The sequence below is a fragment of the Stegostoma tigrinum genome, chromosome 5, assembly GCF_030684315.1.
Source record: "Stegostoma tigrinum isolate sSteTig4 chromosome 5, sSteTig4.hap1, whole genome shotgun sequence".
Taxonomy (NCBI): Eukaryota; Metazoa; Chordata; class Chondrichthyes; order Orectolobiformes; family Stegostomatidae; genus Stegostoma; species Stegostoma tigrinum.
This window is the reverse complement of record NC_081358.1, coordinates 122,547,968-122,566,909: the sequence shown is the minus strand read 5'-3', so window position 1 is coordinate 122,566,909 and position 18,942 is coordinate 122,547,968. Positions and strand designations below refer to the sequence as shown.

Sequence of the window (18,942 nt, the reverse complement as noted above, 5' to 3'; positions counted from 1 at the left end):
GAATGCCATTGGATGCGCAGCCGCCGCAGAAGAGGTTCACGTGCGGGACCGTTGGTCGGAGTTCGGGATGCGGGAGTGACCGGCTGCTGTGGACACGACCCAAAAAAATTTCGTCTGAAGACAGCCTAGATCCTCGGTATGTTATTGTAATCCGAAGATATTCTCTTCGCAAAATAAGATCACGTTAACGGTGTAGCGGCAAGATGGTCATAATACAGTTTGCTTGTCACTCCTGACGCATTGCGCGTACTGATGCCTTCACGCATGTTCGGTGTGGGCGCACCTGTCATGCGCATCCGGCTGCCCCTTAATCACGTGTCACCTTAGAAGACTGAATGTTGCAAGATGCCGCAAACCTAAGCTGATGCCTGACTGTGGTTTCCCTTTTAGAGGTGAGGAAGGCCAATATAAGTCCAAGTATTTGGGGTAGGATTAGGTGCATAATTGGGACTAAAATATGAGAAACAACGAGGCTAAACAAAAATAGAGTAAATTAATTTTAGAGATAATGGGAACTGCAGATGCTGGAGATTCCAAGATAATAAAATGTGAGGCTGGATGAACACAGCAGGCCAAGCAGCATCTCAGGAGCACAAAAGCTGACGTTTCGGGCCTAGACCCTTCATCAGAGAGGGGGATGGGGGGAGGGAACTGGAATAAATAGGGAGAGAGGGGGAGGCGGACCGAAGATGGAGAGCATCTTTGCTCTCCATCTTCGGTCCGCCTCCCCCTCTCTCCCTATTTATTCCAGTTCCCTCCCCCCATCCCCCTCTCTGATGAAGGGTCTAGGCCCGAAACGTCAGCTTTTGTGCTCCTGAGATGCTGCTTGGCCTGCTGTGTTCATCCAGCCTCACATTTTATTAAATTAATTTTAGGAATGGCAGACTGGCCGAAAGAGGAGAGCTTGATTTGCCTGGATGTAGAGTTTAAAAGAATGAGAAGGGATCTAATTGAAATGTATAAAAATCCAAAAGAGCTGGATCGTCTAGGTCTTGAGAGGATGTTTTCCCCTGCTTTGGGATATAGAACCAGTCATCACTGTCTCATGATGCAGGGCAGGCCCTTTAAGTCTGAAATGAAAAAAAAATCTCTTGACTCGAAGGGTAGTGAACCTGTGGGACTTGCTACCTCAGAAGGCACATTGAATATGTTCAGAAAACATGTTAACTTTTTTTTAGATTTCAAAGGCATCAAGGCTAATGAGGAGAAAGTAGGGATATCTTTTTGAGGTAGAGGAAGTGTGTTCGTGTTCAATGGCAGAGCAGGAAAGAAGGGCCAACTAGCCAACGTCTGCTGTTGGTTTCTAGGTTTCTGTGTCCAAAAATGGTAGCAAATTTTCTGTTATCCAGTTAATTGTAAAGATGAGGCATTGTTTTGAGGCTGTATTTGTCACCTCTGGATGTGAATGAACCTTGAATTCTCTTTGCTATCCTGCCAATATTTTTTATCCCTTAGTAAACACCCTTAGAACAATCAGTTTATTGCTTGGAGAGTTGGGTTTTTTCATGTGTAAGTTAGCTACTGTGTTTTCCATCATAAAAAATGAATATACTTCAAAAAAATATTTTTCCTATTCAAAGCACTTTGTGACATTCTGATGTCATGAAAGTTGATATGTAAATGTAAGTTTTTGAATGCCTGCAGTTTTATACGTTGTGCCATCTTATGGTTGTCAGGGGATAAAATAGTGAATACTGATAAAGTAATGAAAAAAGTCCAATTTCAGATCTGTTTAAGTATTTATCTATGTACATACTGGAGGGTTTTCTTCAAATCCACCATATTTGTGACAACAATAAATCAAACTCAAACTTAGTATTTTGTCCAACAATGTTTTTCTGACTTAAACGAATCGAAAATTAAATAGCTTTTTTGTGAGGCTGCTGAAGTGATGCAATGCAGTAAAAGAGATCGTGGGTACGGTTGCAGGTGAAAAGAGAAGGGTTTATCAGACTCATTTTAATTGGGTCAAAACATTTCTTTATTCTTGGTTATCATTAGCAAATGGAATTTAGCCAAACAAATTTTCCTCCCTTATTTTGATTCCTTTTAGTTCACATATTGGAGAATTATATATTGCATTATATTGATAACTCTCAACCGTTCAAATCATGTCAATTTTCTTGCAAGATATTTAGCAGCAACTAGGGCAAAAAGAGTGCTCAGAATATAGGCATTGCTGTGCTGTTGAACTTCAGTAATTCCGCTCCCTTTCATACAGGGAATGGGGCCAGAAATCACATGTCGCCAGGTTATTAACTTATAACTATTTGTGCAATCATTATTTATTTTAAAGAACAGGTTTTGAAGCTATAGAGTGAGTAGATTTAATGTACTAATAGACTTTTATTTGGATTGTAAAACAATCTAAAGTCCACTGAACTCCTGCACAAAATCTAGTCCCCAGTCTGAACCTGGTTATCTTGGTCCTCAAATGTTTGTTAGTTCTGGAATGTGTGTTCTCTCAGCTTGAGAAAAACATTGTGTGATAGAGTTTTAGTTTTACTTTTGACTTTGGGGTAGCATTAGTCCTGTGAAGTCTTTAGAGTAGGATGGCAGTACACCAGAGAAGGGAATGGTAGATATAATAATAAAAATTACCTTCAAGCCAAGAATTGGTTTCAGTCCCAGAACAGAAATTACCTAAGGTGTTACTTACAACTGAATAAGGTGAAAGTCAGGTATGTGGTAGCTCCAAGAAGAAGCTATTGCAGTTTCTGTTTAAAAGTTGAAGTCGCAATTGGCATAAACTTACCAAAGTATAGATCCAGGGACTCTAGTGTGAGTTTTATATGAGTGATGTTTTGGAAACTGTACCAGGGATTTGTTATGGATACTATGTGAAAGCTGTTTTGTTTATATTCAATTTATAAAGGGGCAATTTAGGTTTAATAGAATTATGCTTTGAGTGTGAATTTAAAATCTTTAAATTTATATTTTTTAGTTAGATAGTTTGGATTATTCAATTTTGTCCTTGTTCCTGTTGTAATAAACTTCCATTTTGTTGAAGCAAAATCTGTATTATTTTATGCTTATGCAACATTGGGAGGTCACTTTGCCAATACCAATACAATTCTATGAAGCAAGGTTCTTGTCTGGGATCTGACTTGTTCAGTCTAACATCATCTGGGAGCACAGCAGCCAATAACATTAAAAACTGTAAATGTGAAACCCACAGAATACATCATAATGATTGGTGGCCTGTATGGAAAGTGATAGCTAATGTCTCATAATATTGAAGTACAGGTTTTGAGCAGCTTAGTGGCCTCATCCAGTTCCTATGAATAAAGCAAGAGCAGAGAGCCAATTTGTTATTTTGTGTGGTTTGATCTTACTAAATTATTTTACTAAAAATTCTTAAAATGTGTTTAACTTCAGCATGATGTCCATTAGTTTGTCTTAAGGATATTGAGTTGCAATCATAATGTGGTAAGGAATTGAACAACTTTAAAGATATACAAACTTATCAATACTGGATAGTTTCAAATATTTTTGTTTGCATGGTGAATCATAGTACAATGGTCAACCTCGTATCTCTAATGTGACAAGAATGTTTATTTTCTATATACCAAACAGTAAGTTCTAATATATGTTTAGATCAATTTTGTTGTTCTTGGACTGGCCTTTATTTGCCGTCTGCATTGCTCTGGAAAGGTAGTGATGATGGGCTGTCACATTACAGCCCATTAATTAATAAATGAATCGCTAGGCTACTTCTACAAATTATTTTAAGAATTGAACTCTTTGGAATAAAATTTGAATCATACAGCCCCCAACACCAAGCCATCCCCCAACTTCCTTAAAAGGGGCAGTAGATTTTCTTCCCTGATGACTGTTTGTCCGCAGGTAAAGCGATCTTTCAGATATTTTAGTACATATTTTGTTATGATAGTGTGTTAATTATATTGTCTTTGCAAAGCCATGTCTGGAGTCAATCGGAAGGAAAAGAAGTATGCCAAGTTGATGAGAAACCAGCCAAGCAATATCACCTTTTCCTCATCCAACCAAGGGGCTGGCAGATCTGGAATGGGACCATCTGAATCACCGAGTTTTACAAGTTTTCAAGGTACAAAGTGTTTGCATAGTCTGTTCTTTTTTAATCAGTGTTTACTTGCTTTATAGTGAAAATAAAAAGACCAAACAATTCATGTTGATAAAGTATGTGGTATCTGTAGATCCTTGTTACTTTACTTCATCATCTGTTGTATTCTCATCTAGCCACATGTCCTGATTTGAGCGTATACTTTTAAGCCTGCAATGCAGTCTTCCCCTTCTCCCCTCGTTTAGCAATGCTATTAGGGCCGTTAGCCATTCTCACCCTGAACATCTGAATGGGAACATGGGAGTAGGTCATTCAGCCCATCGAACCTGGTCCGCTATTCAGTTGGATCATAGTGATCATCTACATTGTGCAGAAGAGGTTTATGATCTTTTCCAGTGATGAGGTCCTTCACTTGAGGAAAACACTAGGTGAAGTTGGGACTGCTTTCTTTGGAATGGAGTAGGTGAAGAAGAGATGGAGTGGCACGGTGGCTCAGTGGTTAGCGCTGCAGCCTCACAGCGCCAGGGACCCGGGTTCGATTTCAGCCTCGGGTGACTGTCTGTGCGGAGTTTGCACGTTCTCCCTGTGTCTGTGTGGATTTCCTCCGGGTGCTCCAGTTTCCTCCCACAGTCCAAAGATGTGCAGGCTAGATGGAATGGCCATGCTAAATTGCCCGTAGTGTTCGGTGGGGGGTGTGGATTATAGGGGGATGGGTCTGGGTGGGATGCTCCAAGGCGGGGGGGGTGGACTTGCTGGGCCGAAGGGCCTGTTTCCACACTGTAGGGAATCTAATCTAATCTGGAGAGATCTGGTTGACGTTTTCAAAGTCACAAGGAATCTGGGTGGCTGTACAGGGAGAAATTACATGTAAAAGGAGCAAGGGCCAAAAAGAATACGTTTTAAATGTTTGCTCCTTTTGCAAAGCACAAGATGAGGAAAATCTTTTCACAGTGAACAGTTAGTGTCTGGAATGTGCTGCCCAGATATGTGGTGGAGGCAGGTTCAACTGAGGCATTCAAGAGGCATTGAATAATTATTTCACCTTAAGAAATGTATAGGGTTCTGGGAAAAAGCAGGAAATTATTCAAAATGCTTAGAGAACTGGCAAAAGCACGTTGGACTGACTGGTCTCCTTCTGCACCACAACAATTTAGTGATTGCCTTTGTCCCGTGATACAGCTTCTTGATTTCCTTACCAAACAAGATTCTGTCCATCTCTGCCTCAAAAATATTCAGTGACCCAACTCCATTCCTCTGAGACAACTCTGACGGAGAAATATCTCATCTTCATTCTAAAAGGGCAGCACCAATTTTTAAACTCAGCCTCCTGTCTCTGGTTTAATTCAAAAGAGGAAACACTGCTATGCTTATAGCTTTCCAGGCCAGAAGCTCTGGAATTAGTTCCTGAAACCTCTTAGCCCCTGTTCTGGATGCTCCTTAAAAGGATCCTGAGCAAGGGGCACTTTGATTTCTATCCACAGATGTTGCCAGACCTGCTGAGCTCTTCCAGCAATTACTGTTTTTGTTTCTGATTTACTACATCCGTAAGTTTTTTTTTGGTTTACGGTCCTTATAATTTACCTGTTTGACCAAGCTTCGGAAGTCCTTATCCAACTCTTTAATCATCAGCAAAGTGCTGGAAGGGTCATTAATAGGGTTGACAAGAGATAACCAGCAAAAATTTGCCCATTGATACTCATTTTGGGTTCTGTCAAAACTACTGTGTTCCATATCTCTTTACAGTCTTGGTTCAAGTCCAAACTCAAAAATGGGGATGTGTCCTGTACCATTCGCAACTCCATATATGGAAGCAGGACATACCTGCATACAGCAACACATTGACAATTTTTTGGATGAGTAGCCGATAACATTTGCACCACATAAATGCCAGGCAATGACAACGTACAGCAGGAGCAAATCTAACTGTTTGATATTCACTGATATTATGACCATTGGACCCCCATTATCAACATCCTGAGACAATTAGTAGCCCGAAAATGAAGTGGTGTTATGCACCAGGCCAAGTCTCCTTCAAATATATCAAGGAGATAGCCAAGATGCTAACATTTCCTTATTTAAAGGCAAATGTAAGGTGTGTTCCAGATGTAATTTGATAGGTTACATTTCGCAGCTTTCAGCAAAATACGTTTTATTCTTGCTCTACAGTTAACTTACAAACCAAAAGAAAGAAGAATTGTTCTAACTTTAACTGTTGGAGAACTTAACAGAATAATAGATTATTTAATTACTAAGTAGCAACTCTACATGTTCTACAACAGTGCTGGTCTTCCCTCAGGACTGTTGGTTCTTAGCCTAATTTCATGTGCACAGACTGCCAGAAGTGGTCTTTGAATGCTGAAAGTCCTCGAGTAGAAGAGCTGTTTGACCTGCTCGCTGGACCACTTCTGTGCTGGTACCCAGACCCCAGCAGATAATAACTACCTTGAGCCATAGATGAGAACTGGGTGAAAATGAGGACCAGTATAGGATGAGCCACTCCAATGAGCTTGGTAAGCCACTTGTAAAAGTGTGCTACTGCTGCGTAGGCCCTACCCCCAGAATATCAGAATCTATCATTGCAAGTTTTGGATCCATTTTTATCATGAGAAATTTACAATTTCAAAAGTTCAGACTCTCAAATTTGAATCTGTTTATTTGTGACACTGCCCCTGGCATTTGCTTTCAAAATTTGAAAATTGCCTATGAGCTTTATCTTTGCATTCATGTTTGTTTAGTTAGATCGTAGATCATAGATCATAAAATCCCTGCAGTGTCGAAACAAGCCCTTCGACCCAACAGGTCCACACAGACCTTTGGAGCATCTCACTAGAACCCACCTAAGCTACACATCCCTGAACACTACGGGCAATTGAGCTTGGCCAATCCACCTAGCCTGCAGATCTTTGGACTGTGGGAGGAAAACAGAGTACCCAGAGGAAACCCATGCAGACATTGGGAGAATGTGCAAACTCCACACAGACAGTCACACGAGGGTGGAATTGAACCTGGGTCCCTTGCGCTGTGAGACATTTGTGCTAACCACTGAGCTGCTGTCCGCCCTGTTCCTATGTACTGTGCAATCCTTTATTCAAGATGTCTGCTCGCGCAGTACCCTGTTCCTGCTTTCACCCCATACCCTTTGATCCCTTTAGATCCAATAACTATATCTAACCCCTTCTTGAAAACAGCTTACTGTGGCAGCAAGTTCACAGGCTCACCACTCTCTGCATGAAGAAATTTCTCCCTGTGTCCTTGACCCATTGTTGTGGGCTCCCCAGTCATCAGGAACATCCTTTGTGTTTACCCTATCTAATCCTATTAGAACTTTATAGATCTCTGAGATTACCCCCCTCCCCATTAGATCCGATTGATAAGATAGAGACATGTTCATTTCTCTTTTTCATAATTCCTAGGAATTTTTCATGTTTGGCCTTGTCTCTCCAGGTACTGTTGGTGGTCATGTGCAGCAGCAGCAGCAGGTGGCATCCAGTCATCAGCCGTCATCTTATGGTGAACACCAGAGAAGTTCACACAGAGGAGGTTTCCGAGGGTACAGAGGAAATTCGAGAGGAAGCTGTCATGGCTATTCTCAAATTCCCAAATTCATAACTGGTAAGTATGCAATGCAAGATAGAAGCTTGCTTTATTATTGAAGGACTAAGTTTAATTAGAACTAGGTCCGGTTCTAAAATATTCCAAATCCCTAGCTGTTCTATTTAACGATGGTGTTTAACCTGGGTCATTTGTATTGGTTTTGCAGCGTGCATGGGATGATGACCTGTATTCTGTCAACTGCTTGATGCTGAATTGTAAAGGCCGATATTGCTCAGCAACTCTATTTAACTGTTGGATCCTCATATTATTAAGAAAAAGATTCCCATTCACATACCTTCAACACACATACTCTTTTTTTCCTCTGTAATTCCTAATCACTGTATGTTGCTGTCTTTCACGTTGCTGAGTCTTAGTGCATTGTGGGTGTAAACCTTCTGATAAACTGTTGCTTGTGTGCAGTTGTTGTACTCTGAGCAGCTATTTGGAGTCCTGAGTTCAGCTATTACAGATCTCTGTTTATAAACAATGTTGAAGTCATTCTTGGCAGATTTAATCAAGTTGTCTGACACACAGATTGGCAGTCTATTGTCTTAATTCTCATATTTCATTTACGATGTTTTTACATCTCCTGACAATTCACTTGTCATTGACTGACCATGTACTTACATCACATTCTTATGAGTAATCAGAGCTCTACATTGCTCTGAGGATGTTTCTTTCATCTTCTGATTTTCTCTGGAAACACTGTTATCAGTGAGTCTTAGACCCATCTCCTTTCTATTCCCTTTATCGCCTTAAAGATGTCATGCAGCCTGGTGAAAGTCATTAAGTTTTAAGTACTTGGCTAGGTCCCTACAGGATATCCCAGTACACTTAGAAAACTTGCTCCATTTTGAGTATGTCCAAGACACTTAATTGCTTGTTATCATTCTTAATAACTATCTTAATAACGGAAGGCAATGGTGTAATGATATTCGCGCAGAACCAGTAATTCAGAGACTTCAGTAATGTTCTGAGGACCAGGTTCAAATCCCATCATGGTGCATGGTGGAATTTGAATTCAGGTGTATTAATTGTCATAAAAACCTGACTGGCTTTCTAATATCACTGAGGAATTCTGCCATCCTTACATATGATTCCAGACCCACAGCAATGTGGTTGACTCTAAACTGCACTCCAAAGTGGCCTGGCAAGTACTCTGTTGTAGCAAATCATTTCAATTCTTTGAGATTTTTAAATCTGGCATACCGCCTGGCGTTGACTTATTCAGTGGCAAACTCAGCCTAGTTAACCCTGTACAGTCCTCCATACTAACATCTAGTTGTGCCAAATCTGGAAGAGCTGGGCAAGAGTTGAGCAACAGCCTGAAATAGTTGCTTGTGGGTTTGGACCTGACACACACCAGCATCTCTGGGTGTTGCCTGTCCCACTAGCATGACATACAGAGGGGGCAGCGCAGTATACATTCGGGCGAGAGATGCCCTGGGAGGAGTTGGCATTGATTCTAGAGTCCATGATGTTTCATTAGGTCTCTGTCACTTGCTTGTAGTCACATGCTGTATCTCATGCCTTCTCTGTTTGGCTATCTTACTCCATCTCCTTCACAGGGGCTGTCTGTTTCTCCCTCCCTCTCTTTTCTCCCACCCTTTTTTTTTGGTTCTTTTTAACCTTTTCCTTTCATTCATTTGCTCGTGCACGCGTGCACTCGCTGACATGCATGCATTTACTGACCATCTCGCTCCACCTCACCCTTTACAAATATTGAGAAGGTTAGACGTGGCTCATGTGGGTTGGAAATTGGAGTTAAATGGTTAGAGGCTGAAAGCACACACATAAAAGTAATGGTAGGCGATGCTTCATTTCAGATTATCAGCTTCTGAAATCAGTTTGTGCATTGAGTGCTTTAATTTGGAAGCAACCAGGTCATTTTGTTGTAGGTATGATTCGGAATATAAATAAGTGTTATGACAGAATCCTTTGAGGTCAAGTAGGCATTTGTTCACCCTCATTGACCTGAACCAGTTGAAATACAAGATGATGATGACACTGACCTCGTTTGCAGAACTTCAGTATGCAGTTGACGACCTAATCGCTGCACACTCAGAAGAGAGTCTTTAAGCTTTACTTAACATCTTCATGGAAGCATACCAAAGAATTGCCCTCAGTCTTAATCTCAGGTAGACTCAAGTCCTTTATCATCCCATTCCAGGGCAAGTATCAGTCCATCAGTCCACTCCTCCAGTAAGATCAACAGGAAAATTCTTTCAAACTAAACATTTCCCCAGCTTAGGGAACCATCTGTCTTTCAAGGCTGACATTGATGTGCATATTCAACATTGCATCCAGCCTTGTGAGTGCTGCTTTTAGATGCCTAAGGATGCGTGCCTTCAACATGACATCTGTGCTAATGTCATGATTCTTGTGTATTTCATGGAATCTCGACAGTGTGGAATCAGGCCCTTAGGTCCCACGAGTCCACCGAGACCCATCCCCCTACCCTTTTCCTGTCACCCACCTAAAGCAAATGTCCCTGAACGCTATAGGCAATTTAGCATGACCAATCCACCTAGTCTGCACATCTTTGGGCTGTGGAAGGAAACCTGGAGGAAACCCATGCAGACATGGGGAGAATGTGGAAACTCCACACAGTCACCGGACAGTCGCTCTTCAGACTCTTTTCCCTCTGGCCCTGAAATATGGACTGTGTGTAGACGCCACCTCAGGCCTTTGAAGTAACATCAATGCTGTTTGGGACACATTCTCCATATTGGCTGGCCAGCATCAAGGCAATGATATTCTGAAGTCAACTCCTTTGGGCCAGCCATGTGCGAGCATGCTTGAATACTGACTGCCAAAGCAAATTTTCATTATGATTTGGGCAAGTTGAGTGAGTGGGCAAATGGATTGCCAATACAGTATAATGTGAGGTTATCCACTTTGGTCGTAAAAACTGCAAGGCAGGTTATTATCTGAATGGCTGTAAATTGAGAGACGATATTGCAACAAGATCAAAGTAACTTCATTCACTAGCCACTGAAGGCTAGCATGCAGGTACAGCAGTCATTAAGAAGGCCAATGGTATATTGAGAGGATTTGAGTATAGGAGCAAGGCTGTCTGACTGCACTTATAGAGAACGTTGTTGAGATCAAACCTGGAGTATTGCATGCAGTTTTGCTCTGCTTAACTAAAGAAAGATGTTTTTGCTATAGTGGGAGCGCAATGAAGGTTTTTGTGATTTCTTACTATCACACGTACCTAGGTACACTGAAAAGTTTACCAAACTTTCGGGTGGGAATGATCTGATGCATCAGAAGAGATTGAATTGGTTAGGATCATATTCACTGGAGTTTAGAAGATTTTAGGTACAAGGCCAGATTAGACAAATTGGGCATATGCTCCTTGGAGCGGGGAAGATTAAGAGGTGATATTTTCGAAGTGTTCAAAATTATTGACAATTTTGCCAATGTAAAGAAGGATATCCTGTTTGTGAGTTGGTATGTGAGTCAGCAAGAGAACTAAGAGTAAGATGAGAAACTTTTTTACTCAATAGTTGTTAGGATTTGGAATGTGTTGCATAGGAGAGTGGAGGTTTCAAAAGAGATGAATATATATTTTAATGTGATGAATTTAGAAGATAAGAGTGGAGAATGGGACTAACTGGGTAGTTCTTTTGGGAACTCGTACAAACAAAATGGTTAATTGGCCTCCTGTCTGTAAAATTCTGTAGAATGAAAGGGGGTGATCTCATGGAGACTCGTAAAATTCTGTCACGTCTAAACAGGGGTAGCTGCAAGATGATGCTTCTGGTATCAGGAGAGTTCAGGATTCAGGACAACTCATTTAGGACTGAGACAAGGAAAAATTTCTTCATCCATAGAGTAGTGAAGCTGTTTAATCTTTTTATTCATTAGTGGGATGAGGGCATTGCTGGCTGGGCAGCATTTATTGCCCATTCCTAATTTCCCAGAAGGCAATTCCGACTCAACCACATTACTGTGGATCTGGAGTCCCATATAGGGCAGACTAAGTAAGGATGGCAATTTCCTTCCCTAAAGGACTTCAGTTAACCAGATGGGTTTTTCTGGCAATCTACAATGGATTCACGGTCATCATTAGATTCTTAATTACAGATATTTTTGTTGAATTCAAATTCCACCATGTGCCTTGGCGGGATTCGAACCCGGTTGCTACGTATCTGGGTCTGTGGATTAATAGTCAACGATAATACAGCCAGGCTATTGCCTACCCCTTAATTTGCGACCACAGAAAGAAATCAAGGCCAAAACATTGTACAGTTTCACGGAAGAGTTGGGTATTGCACTTGGGGCTAATCTCCCCAAAATTCAAGAGAGTCAGGGGACAGAGCTGAGTATGGTCGCCATGATCAAGGAAAAGGTGCAGGTAAAACTGGCCTGATAAATCACCCGGACTAGATGGACTGCACCCCAGAGTTCTAAAGGAGATAGCTAAAGAGATAATGGAAGCGTTAGTGGTGATTTTTCAGGAATCGCTTGAGTCACTGAGAGTCCCAGAGGACTGGAAAATCGCTAACGAGACACCACTATTTAAAAAGGGAGTAAGGCAAAAGATGGAAAATTACAGGCTGATTAGCCTAACCTCAGTCGTGAGTAAGATTTTGGAGTCCATTGTAAAGGATGAGATTTCTGAATATTTGGAACTGTATGGTAAAATAGGGCAAAATCAGCATAGTTTCATCAACGGGAGGTCACGCCTGACAAATCTGGTAGAATTCTTTGAGAAAGTAACGAGCAGGGTAGACCAAGGAGAGCCGATGGATATCATCTACCTGGATTTCAAGAAGGCCTTTGACAAGGTACTGCGTAGGAGGCTGCTGAGTAAGATAAGGGCCCATGGTGTTAGAGGCAAGGCGCTAGCATGGGTAGAAGATTGGCTGTCTGGCAGATGTTAGAGAGTAGGAATAAAACGGTCTTTCTCAGGATGGCAGCCGGTGACAAGTGGTGTTCCGCAAGGGTCAGTACTGGGACTACAACTTTTCACTTTATACATTAATCTTCTAGATGAAGTACATTCTGGCTAAATTTGCACATGATGCAAATATAGTTGGAGGGACAGGTCGTTTTGGGGAAGTGGGGAGGCTGCAGAAGGATTTGGACAGGTTAGGAGAGTGGGCAAAGAAGTGGCAGATGAAGTGCAATATCAGAAAGTCTGAGGTCATGCACTTTGGTAAGAAGAATAAAACTATGATCTGTTTTCTAAATGGGGAGAAAATTCAGAAAACTGAAGTGCAAAGAGACTTGGGAGTTCTAATCTAGGATTCTCAAGGTAAACTTGCAGATTGAATCACTAGTTAGGAAGGCAAATGCAATGTTGGCATTTATTTTGAGAGGATTTGAATACAAAAGCAGGGATGTACTACTGAGGACTAAAGGCTCTGGTCAGGCCACATTTGGAGTACTGTGTGCATTTTTGGGCCTCATATCTCAGGAAGAATGTACCGGCCCTAGAGGGTGCTCAGGAGGTTCATGAGAAGGTCCCAGGAATGAAAAGCTTAGCATATGAGGAACGTTTGAGGACTCTGGGACTGTACTCATTGGAGTTTAGAAGGATGAACTGGGGTTGGGGGGGGATCTAATTGAAACTTACAGAATACTGAATGACCTGCACAGCCTGGATGTTGGGAAGATGCTTCCATTAAGTAGGAGAGACTGAGGGCACAGCCTTGGAGTAAAGGGAACACCTTTTAGAACGGAGATAAGGAGAAACTTCTTCAGCCAAAGAGTGGTGAATCTATAGAATTCACTGCCACAGAAGGCTGTGGAGGCCAGGTCATTGAGTACATTTAAGACTGCGATAGACAGGTTCTTGATTATCAAGGATTACAGGGAGAAAGCGGGAGAATGGGGTGGAGGAACCTATTAGGCATGATTAATGGCGGAGCAGATTTGATGAGCTGAGTGGCCTGATTGCTGTTCCGGTGTCTTAAGTGTTATGGATCAAAGGATGTGATGGGGAAAGCAGGAGCAGGCTCCTGAATTGGATGATCATGATCATAATGAATAAAGGAACAGTCTTGAAGCACCAAGTGGCCTGCTTCTACTTTCTATATTTCAAGAATTTGTAGCCTTAAAATTGTATTGAATATTAAATAAATCTTCTTTAAAAACTTAGTATCAGAGATAATGGGAACTGCAGATGCTGGAGATTCCAAGATAATAAAATGTGAGGCTGGATGAACACAGCAGGCCAAGCAGCATCTCAGGAGCACAAAAGCTGACGTTTCGGGCCTAGACCCTTCATCAGAGAGGGGGATGGGGGGAGGGAACTGGAATAAATAGGGAGAGAGGGGGAGGCGGACCGAAGATGGAGAGTAAAGAAGATAGGTGGAGAGGGTGTAGGTGGGGAGGTAGGGAGGGGATAGGTCAGTCCAGGGAAGACGGACAGGTCAAGGAGGTGGGATGAGGTTAGTAGGTAGCTGGGGGTGCGGCTTGGGGTGGGAGGAAGGGATGGGTGAGAGGAAGAACCGGTTAGGGAGGCAGAGACAGGTTGGACTGGTTTTGGGATGCAGTGGGTGGGGGGGAAGAGCTGGGCTGGTTGTGTGGTGCATTGGGGGGAGGGGATGAACTGGGCTGGTTGAGGGATGCAGTGGGGGAAGGGGAGATTTTGAAACTGGTGAAGTCCACATTGATACCATATGGCTGCAGGGTTCCCAGGCGGAATATGAGTTGCTGTTCCTGCAACCTTCGGGTGGCATCATTGTGGCAGTGCAGGAGGCCCATGATGGACATGTCATCAAGAGAATGGGAGGGGGAGTGGAAATGGTTTGCGACTGGGAGGTGCAGTTGTTTGTTGCGAACTGAGCGGAGGTGTTCTGCAAAGCGGTCCCCAAGCCTCCGCTTGGTTTCCCCAATGTAGAGAAAGCCGCACTGGGTACAGTGGATGCAGTATACCACATTGGCAGATGTGCAGGTGAACCTCTGCTTAATGTGGAAAGTCATCTTGGGGCCTGGGATGGGGGTGAGGGAGGAGGTGTGGGGACAAGTGTAGCATTTCCTGCGGTTGCAGGGGAAGGTGCCGGGTGTGGTGGGGTTGGAGGGCAATGTGGAGCGAACAAGGGAGTCACGGAGAGAGTGGTCTCTCCGGAAAGCAGACAGGGGTGGGGATGGAAAAATGTCTTGGGTGGTGGGGTCGGATTGTAAATGGCGGAAGTGTCGGAGGATAATGCGTTGTATCCGGAGGTTGGTAGGGTGGTGTGTGAGAACGAGGGGGATCCTCTTGGGGCGGTTGTGGCGGGGGCGGGGTGTGAGGGATGTGTCGCGGGAAATGCGGGAGACGCGGTCAAGGGCGTTCTCAATCACCGTGGGGGGGAAGTTGCGGTCCTTAAAGAACTTGGACATCTGGGATGTGCGGGAGTGGAATGTCTTATCGTGGGAGCAGATGCGGCGGAGGCGGAGGAATTGGGAATAGGGGATGGAATTTTTGCAGGAGGGTGGGTGGGAGGAGGTGTATTCTAGGTAGCTGTGGGAGTCGGTGGGCTTGTAATGGACATCAGTTACAAGCTGGTTGCCTGAGATGGAGACTGAGAGGTCCAGGAAGGTGAGGGATGTGCTGGAGATGGCCCAGGTGAACTGAAGGTTGGGGTGGAAGGTGTTGGTGAAGTGGATGAACTGTTCGAGCTCCTCTGGGGAGCAAGAGGCGGCGCCGATACAGTCATCAATGTACCGGAGGAAGAGGTGGGGTTTGGGGCCTGTGTAGGTGCGGAAGAGGGACTGTTCCACGTAACCTACAAAGAGGCAGGCATAGCTGGGGCCCATGCGGGTGCCCATGGCCACCCCCTTAGTCTGTAGGAAGTGGGAGGAGTCAAAAGAGAAGTTGTTGAGTGTGAGGACGAGTTCCGCTAGGCGGATGAGAGTGTCGGTGGAGGGGGCCTGGTCGGGCCTGCGGGACAGGAAGAAGCGGAGGGCCTTGAGGCCATCTCCATGCGGAATGCAGGTGTACAGGGACTGGACGTCCATGGTGAATATGAGGTGTTGGGGGCCAGGGAATTGGAAGTCCTGGAGGAGGTGGAGGGCGTGGGTGGTGTCACGGACATAGGTGGGGAGTTCCTGGACCAAAGGGGAGAAAATGGAGTCCAGATAGGTGGAGATGAGTTCGGTGGGGCAGGAGCAGGCTGAGACGATGGGTCGACCAGGGCAGGCAGTTTTGTGGATTTTGGGAAGGAGATAGAAACGGGCCGTGCGGGGTTGGGGAACAATGAGGTTGGAGGCTGTGGGTGGGAGGTCCCCTGAGGTGATGAGGTCATGAATGGTGTTGGAGATGATGGTTTGGTGCTCGGGTGTGGGGTCATGATCGAGTAGGCGGTAGGAGGTGGTGTCGGAGAGTTGGCGTCTGGCCTCGGCGATGTAGAGGTCAGTACGCCATACTACCACTGCGCCACCCTTGTCTGCGGGTTTGATGGTGAGGTTGGGGTTGGAGCGGAGGGAGCGGAGGGCTGCCCGTTCTGCGGGGGAGAGGTTGGAGTGGGTGAGAGGGGTGGAGAGGCTACCCTCCCTCGACCTCTTCATCTCCAACTGCCGTCGAGACATTAACCGCCTCAACCTCTCCACCCCTCTCACCCACTCCAACCTCTCCCCCGCAGAACGGGCAGCCCTCCGCTCCCTCCGCTCCAACCCCAACCTCACCATCAAACCCGCAGACAAGGGTGGCGCAGTGGTAGTATGGCGTACTGACCTCTACATCGCCGAGGCCAGACGCCAACTCTCCGACACCACCTCCTACCGCCTCCTCGATCATGACCCCACACCCGAGCACCAAACCATCATCTCCAACACCATTCATGACCTCATCACCTCAGGGGACCTCCCACCCACAGCCTCCAACCTCATTGTTCCCCAACCCCGCACGGCCCGTTTCTATCTCCTTCCCAAAATCCACAAACCTGCCTGCCCTGGTCGACCCATCGTCTCAGCCTGCTCCTGCCCCACCGAACTCATCTCCACCTATCTGGATTCCATTTTCTCCCCTTTGGTCCAGGAACTCCCCACCTATGTCCGTGACACCACCCACGCCCTCCACCTCCTCCAGGACTTCCAATTCCCTGGCCCCCAACACCTCATATTCACCATGGACGTCCAGTCCCTGTACACCTGCATTCCGCATGGAGATGGCCTCAAGGCCCTCCGCTTCTTCCTGTCCCGCAGGCCCGACCAGGCCCCCTCCACCGACACTCTCATCCGCCTAGCGGAACTCGTCCTCACACTCAACAACTTCTCTTTTGACTCCTCCCACTTCCTACAGACTAAGGGGGTGGCCATGGGCACCCGCATGGGCCCCAGCTATGCCTGCCTCTTTGTAGGTTACGTGGAACAGTCCATCTTCCGCACCTACACAGGCCCCAAACCCCACCTCTTCCTCCGGTACATTGATGACTGTATCGGCGCCGCCTCTTGCTCCCCAGAGGAGCTCGAACAGTTCATCCACTTCACCAACACCTTCCACCCCAACCTTCAGTTCACCTGGGCCATCTCCAGCACATCCCTCACCTTCCTGGACCTCTCAGTCTCCATCTCAGGCAACCAGCTTGTAACTGATGTCCATTACAAGCCCACCGACTCCCACAGCTACCTAGAATACACCTCCTCCCACCCACCCTCCTGCCAAAATTCCATCCCCTATTCCCAATTCCTCCGCCTCCGCCGCATCTGCTCCCACGATAAGACATTCCACTCCCGCACATCCCAGATGTCCAAGTTCTTTAAGGACCGCAACATCCCCCCCACGGTGATTGAGAACGCCCTTGACCGCGTCTCCCGCATTTCCCGCGACACATCCCTCACACCCCGCCCCCGCCACAACCGCCCCAAGAGGATCCCCCTCGTTCTCACACACCACCCTACCAACCTCCGGATACAACGCATTATCCTCCGACACTTCCGCCATTTACAATCCGACCCCACCACCCAAGACATTTTTCCATCCCCACCCCTGTCTGCTTTCCGGAGAGACCACTCTCTCCGTGACTCCCTTGTTCGCTCCACACTGCCCTCCAACCCCACCACACCCGGCACCTTCCCCTGCAACCGCAGGAAATGCTACACTTGTCCCCACACCTCCTCCCTCACCCCCATCCCAGGCCCCAAGATGACATTCCACATTAAGCAGAGGTTCACCTGCACATCTGCCAATGTGGTATACTGCATCCACTGTACCCGGTGCGGCTTTCTCTACATTGGGGAAACCAAGCGGAGGCTTGGGGACCGCTTTGCAGAACACCTCCGCTCAGTTCGCAACAAACAACTGCACCTCCCAGTCGCAAACCATTTCCACTCCCCCTCCCATTCTCTTGATGACATGTCCATCATGGGCCTCCTGCACTGCCACAATGATGCCACCCGAAGGTTGCAGGAACAGCAACTCATATTCCGCCTGGGAACCCTGCAGCCATATGGTATCAATGTGGACTTCACCAGTTTCAAAATCTCCCCTTCCCCCACTGCATCCCTCAACCAGCCCAGTTCATCCCCTCCCCCCACTGCACCACACAACCAGCCCAGCTCTTCCCCCCCACCCACTGCATCCCAAAACCAGTCCAACCTGTCTCTGCCTCCCTAACCGGTTCTTCCTCTCACCCATCCCTTCCTCCCACCCCAAGCCGCACCCCCAGCTACCTACTAACCTCATCCCACCTCCTTGACCTGTCCGTCTTCCCTGGACTGACCTATCCCCTCCCTACCTCCCCACCTACACCCTCTCCACCTATCTTCTTTACTCTCCATCTTCGGTCCGCCTCCCCCTCTCTCCCTATTTATTCCAGTTCCCTCCCCCCATCCCCCTCTCTGAAGGGTCTAGGCCCGAAACGTCAGCTTTTGTGCTCCTGAGATGCTGCTTGGCCTGCTGTGTTCATCCAGCCTCACATTTTATTATCTTATATTCTTTAAAAACTTAATGTCTTTTGATTTTCACATTGCAGCAACAACATTTGCTCAAGCCCGTGCTGCTGAAATCAATGCCATGTTAAAAGCAGTCACACACAAATCTGGGTCTCAGTTTCTGCAGTCACTACCACCGACGATGCGCAGAAGAGCTATGAGTCACAATATTAAACGTCTCCCAAGAAGGCTTCGAGAAATTGCAAAGAAAGAGGTAAAATTATATCAATAGAAGCAAATAAAATTATCTGAAAAGCTGTTCTAGACCATGTGATGACTAAAGACCCTAACTGTACAGTTACTTCAGAGATAATGGGAACTGCAGATGCTGGAGAATTCCAAGATAATAAAATGTGAGGCTGGATGAACACAGCAGGCCAAGCAGCATCTCAGGAGCACAAAAGCTGACGTTTCGGGCCTAGACCCTTCATCAGAGA

General features: G+C 45.6%; 1 protein-coding gene across 3 annotated transcripts in view; it reads left to right on the top strand.

Annotated features, from left to right (window-relative positions):
- Nucleotides 1-24: 24 nt before the first annotated feature.
- Nucleotides 25-18,942, top strand: part of pop1 (POP1 homolog, ribonuclease P/MRP subunit) — a 60,471-nt gene continuing 41,553 nt past the window's right edge. The window contains exons 1-4 of one of the 3 annotated variants that reach the window (XM_059646258.1): nt 25-136; nt 3,920-4,066; nt 7,487-7,654; nt 18,547-18,719. In XM_059646258.1, the coding sequence (XP_059502241.1) occupies nt 3,922-4,066; nt 7,487-7,654; nt 18,547-18,719 (486 nt within the window). In that variant the 5' untranslated portion in view covers nt 25-136; nt 3,920-3,921. Of the gene's footprint in view, nt 137-230; nt 393-3,919; nt 4,067-7,486; nt 7,655-18,546; nt 18,720-18,942 lie in introns of those variants that run through there. The other 2 variants (XM_059646256.1, XM_059646257.1) reach the window with 2 other exon arrangements.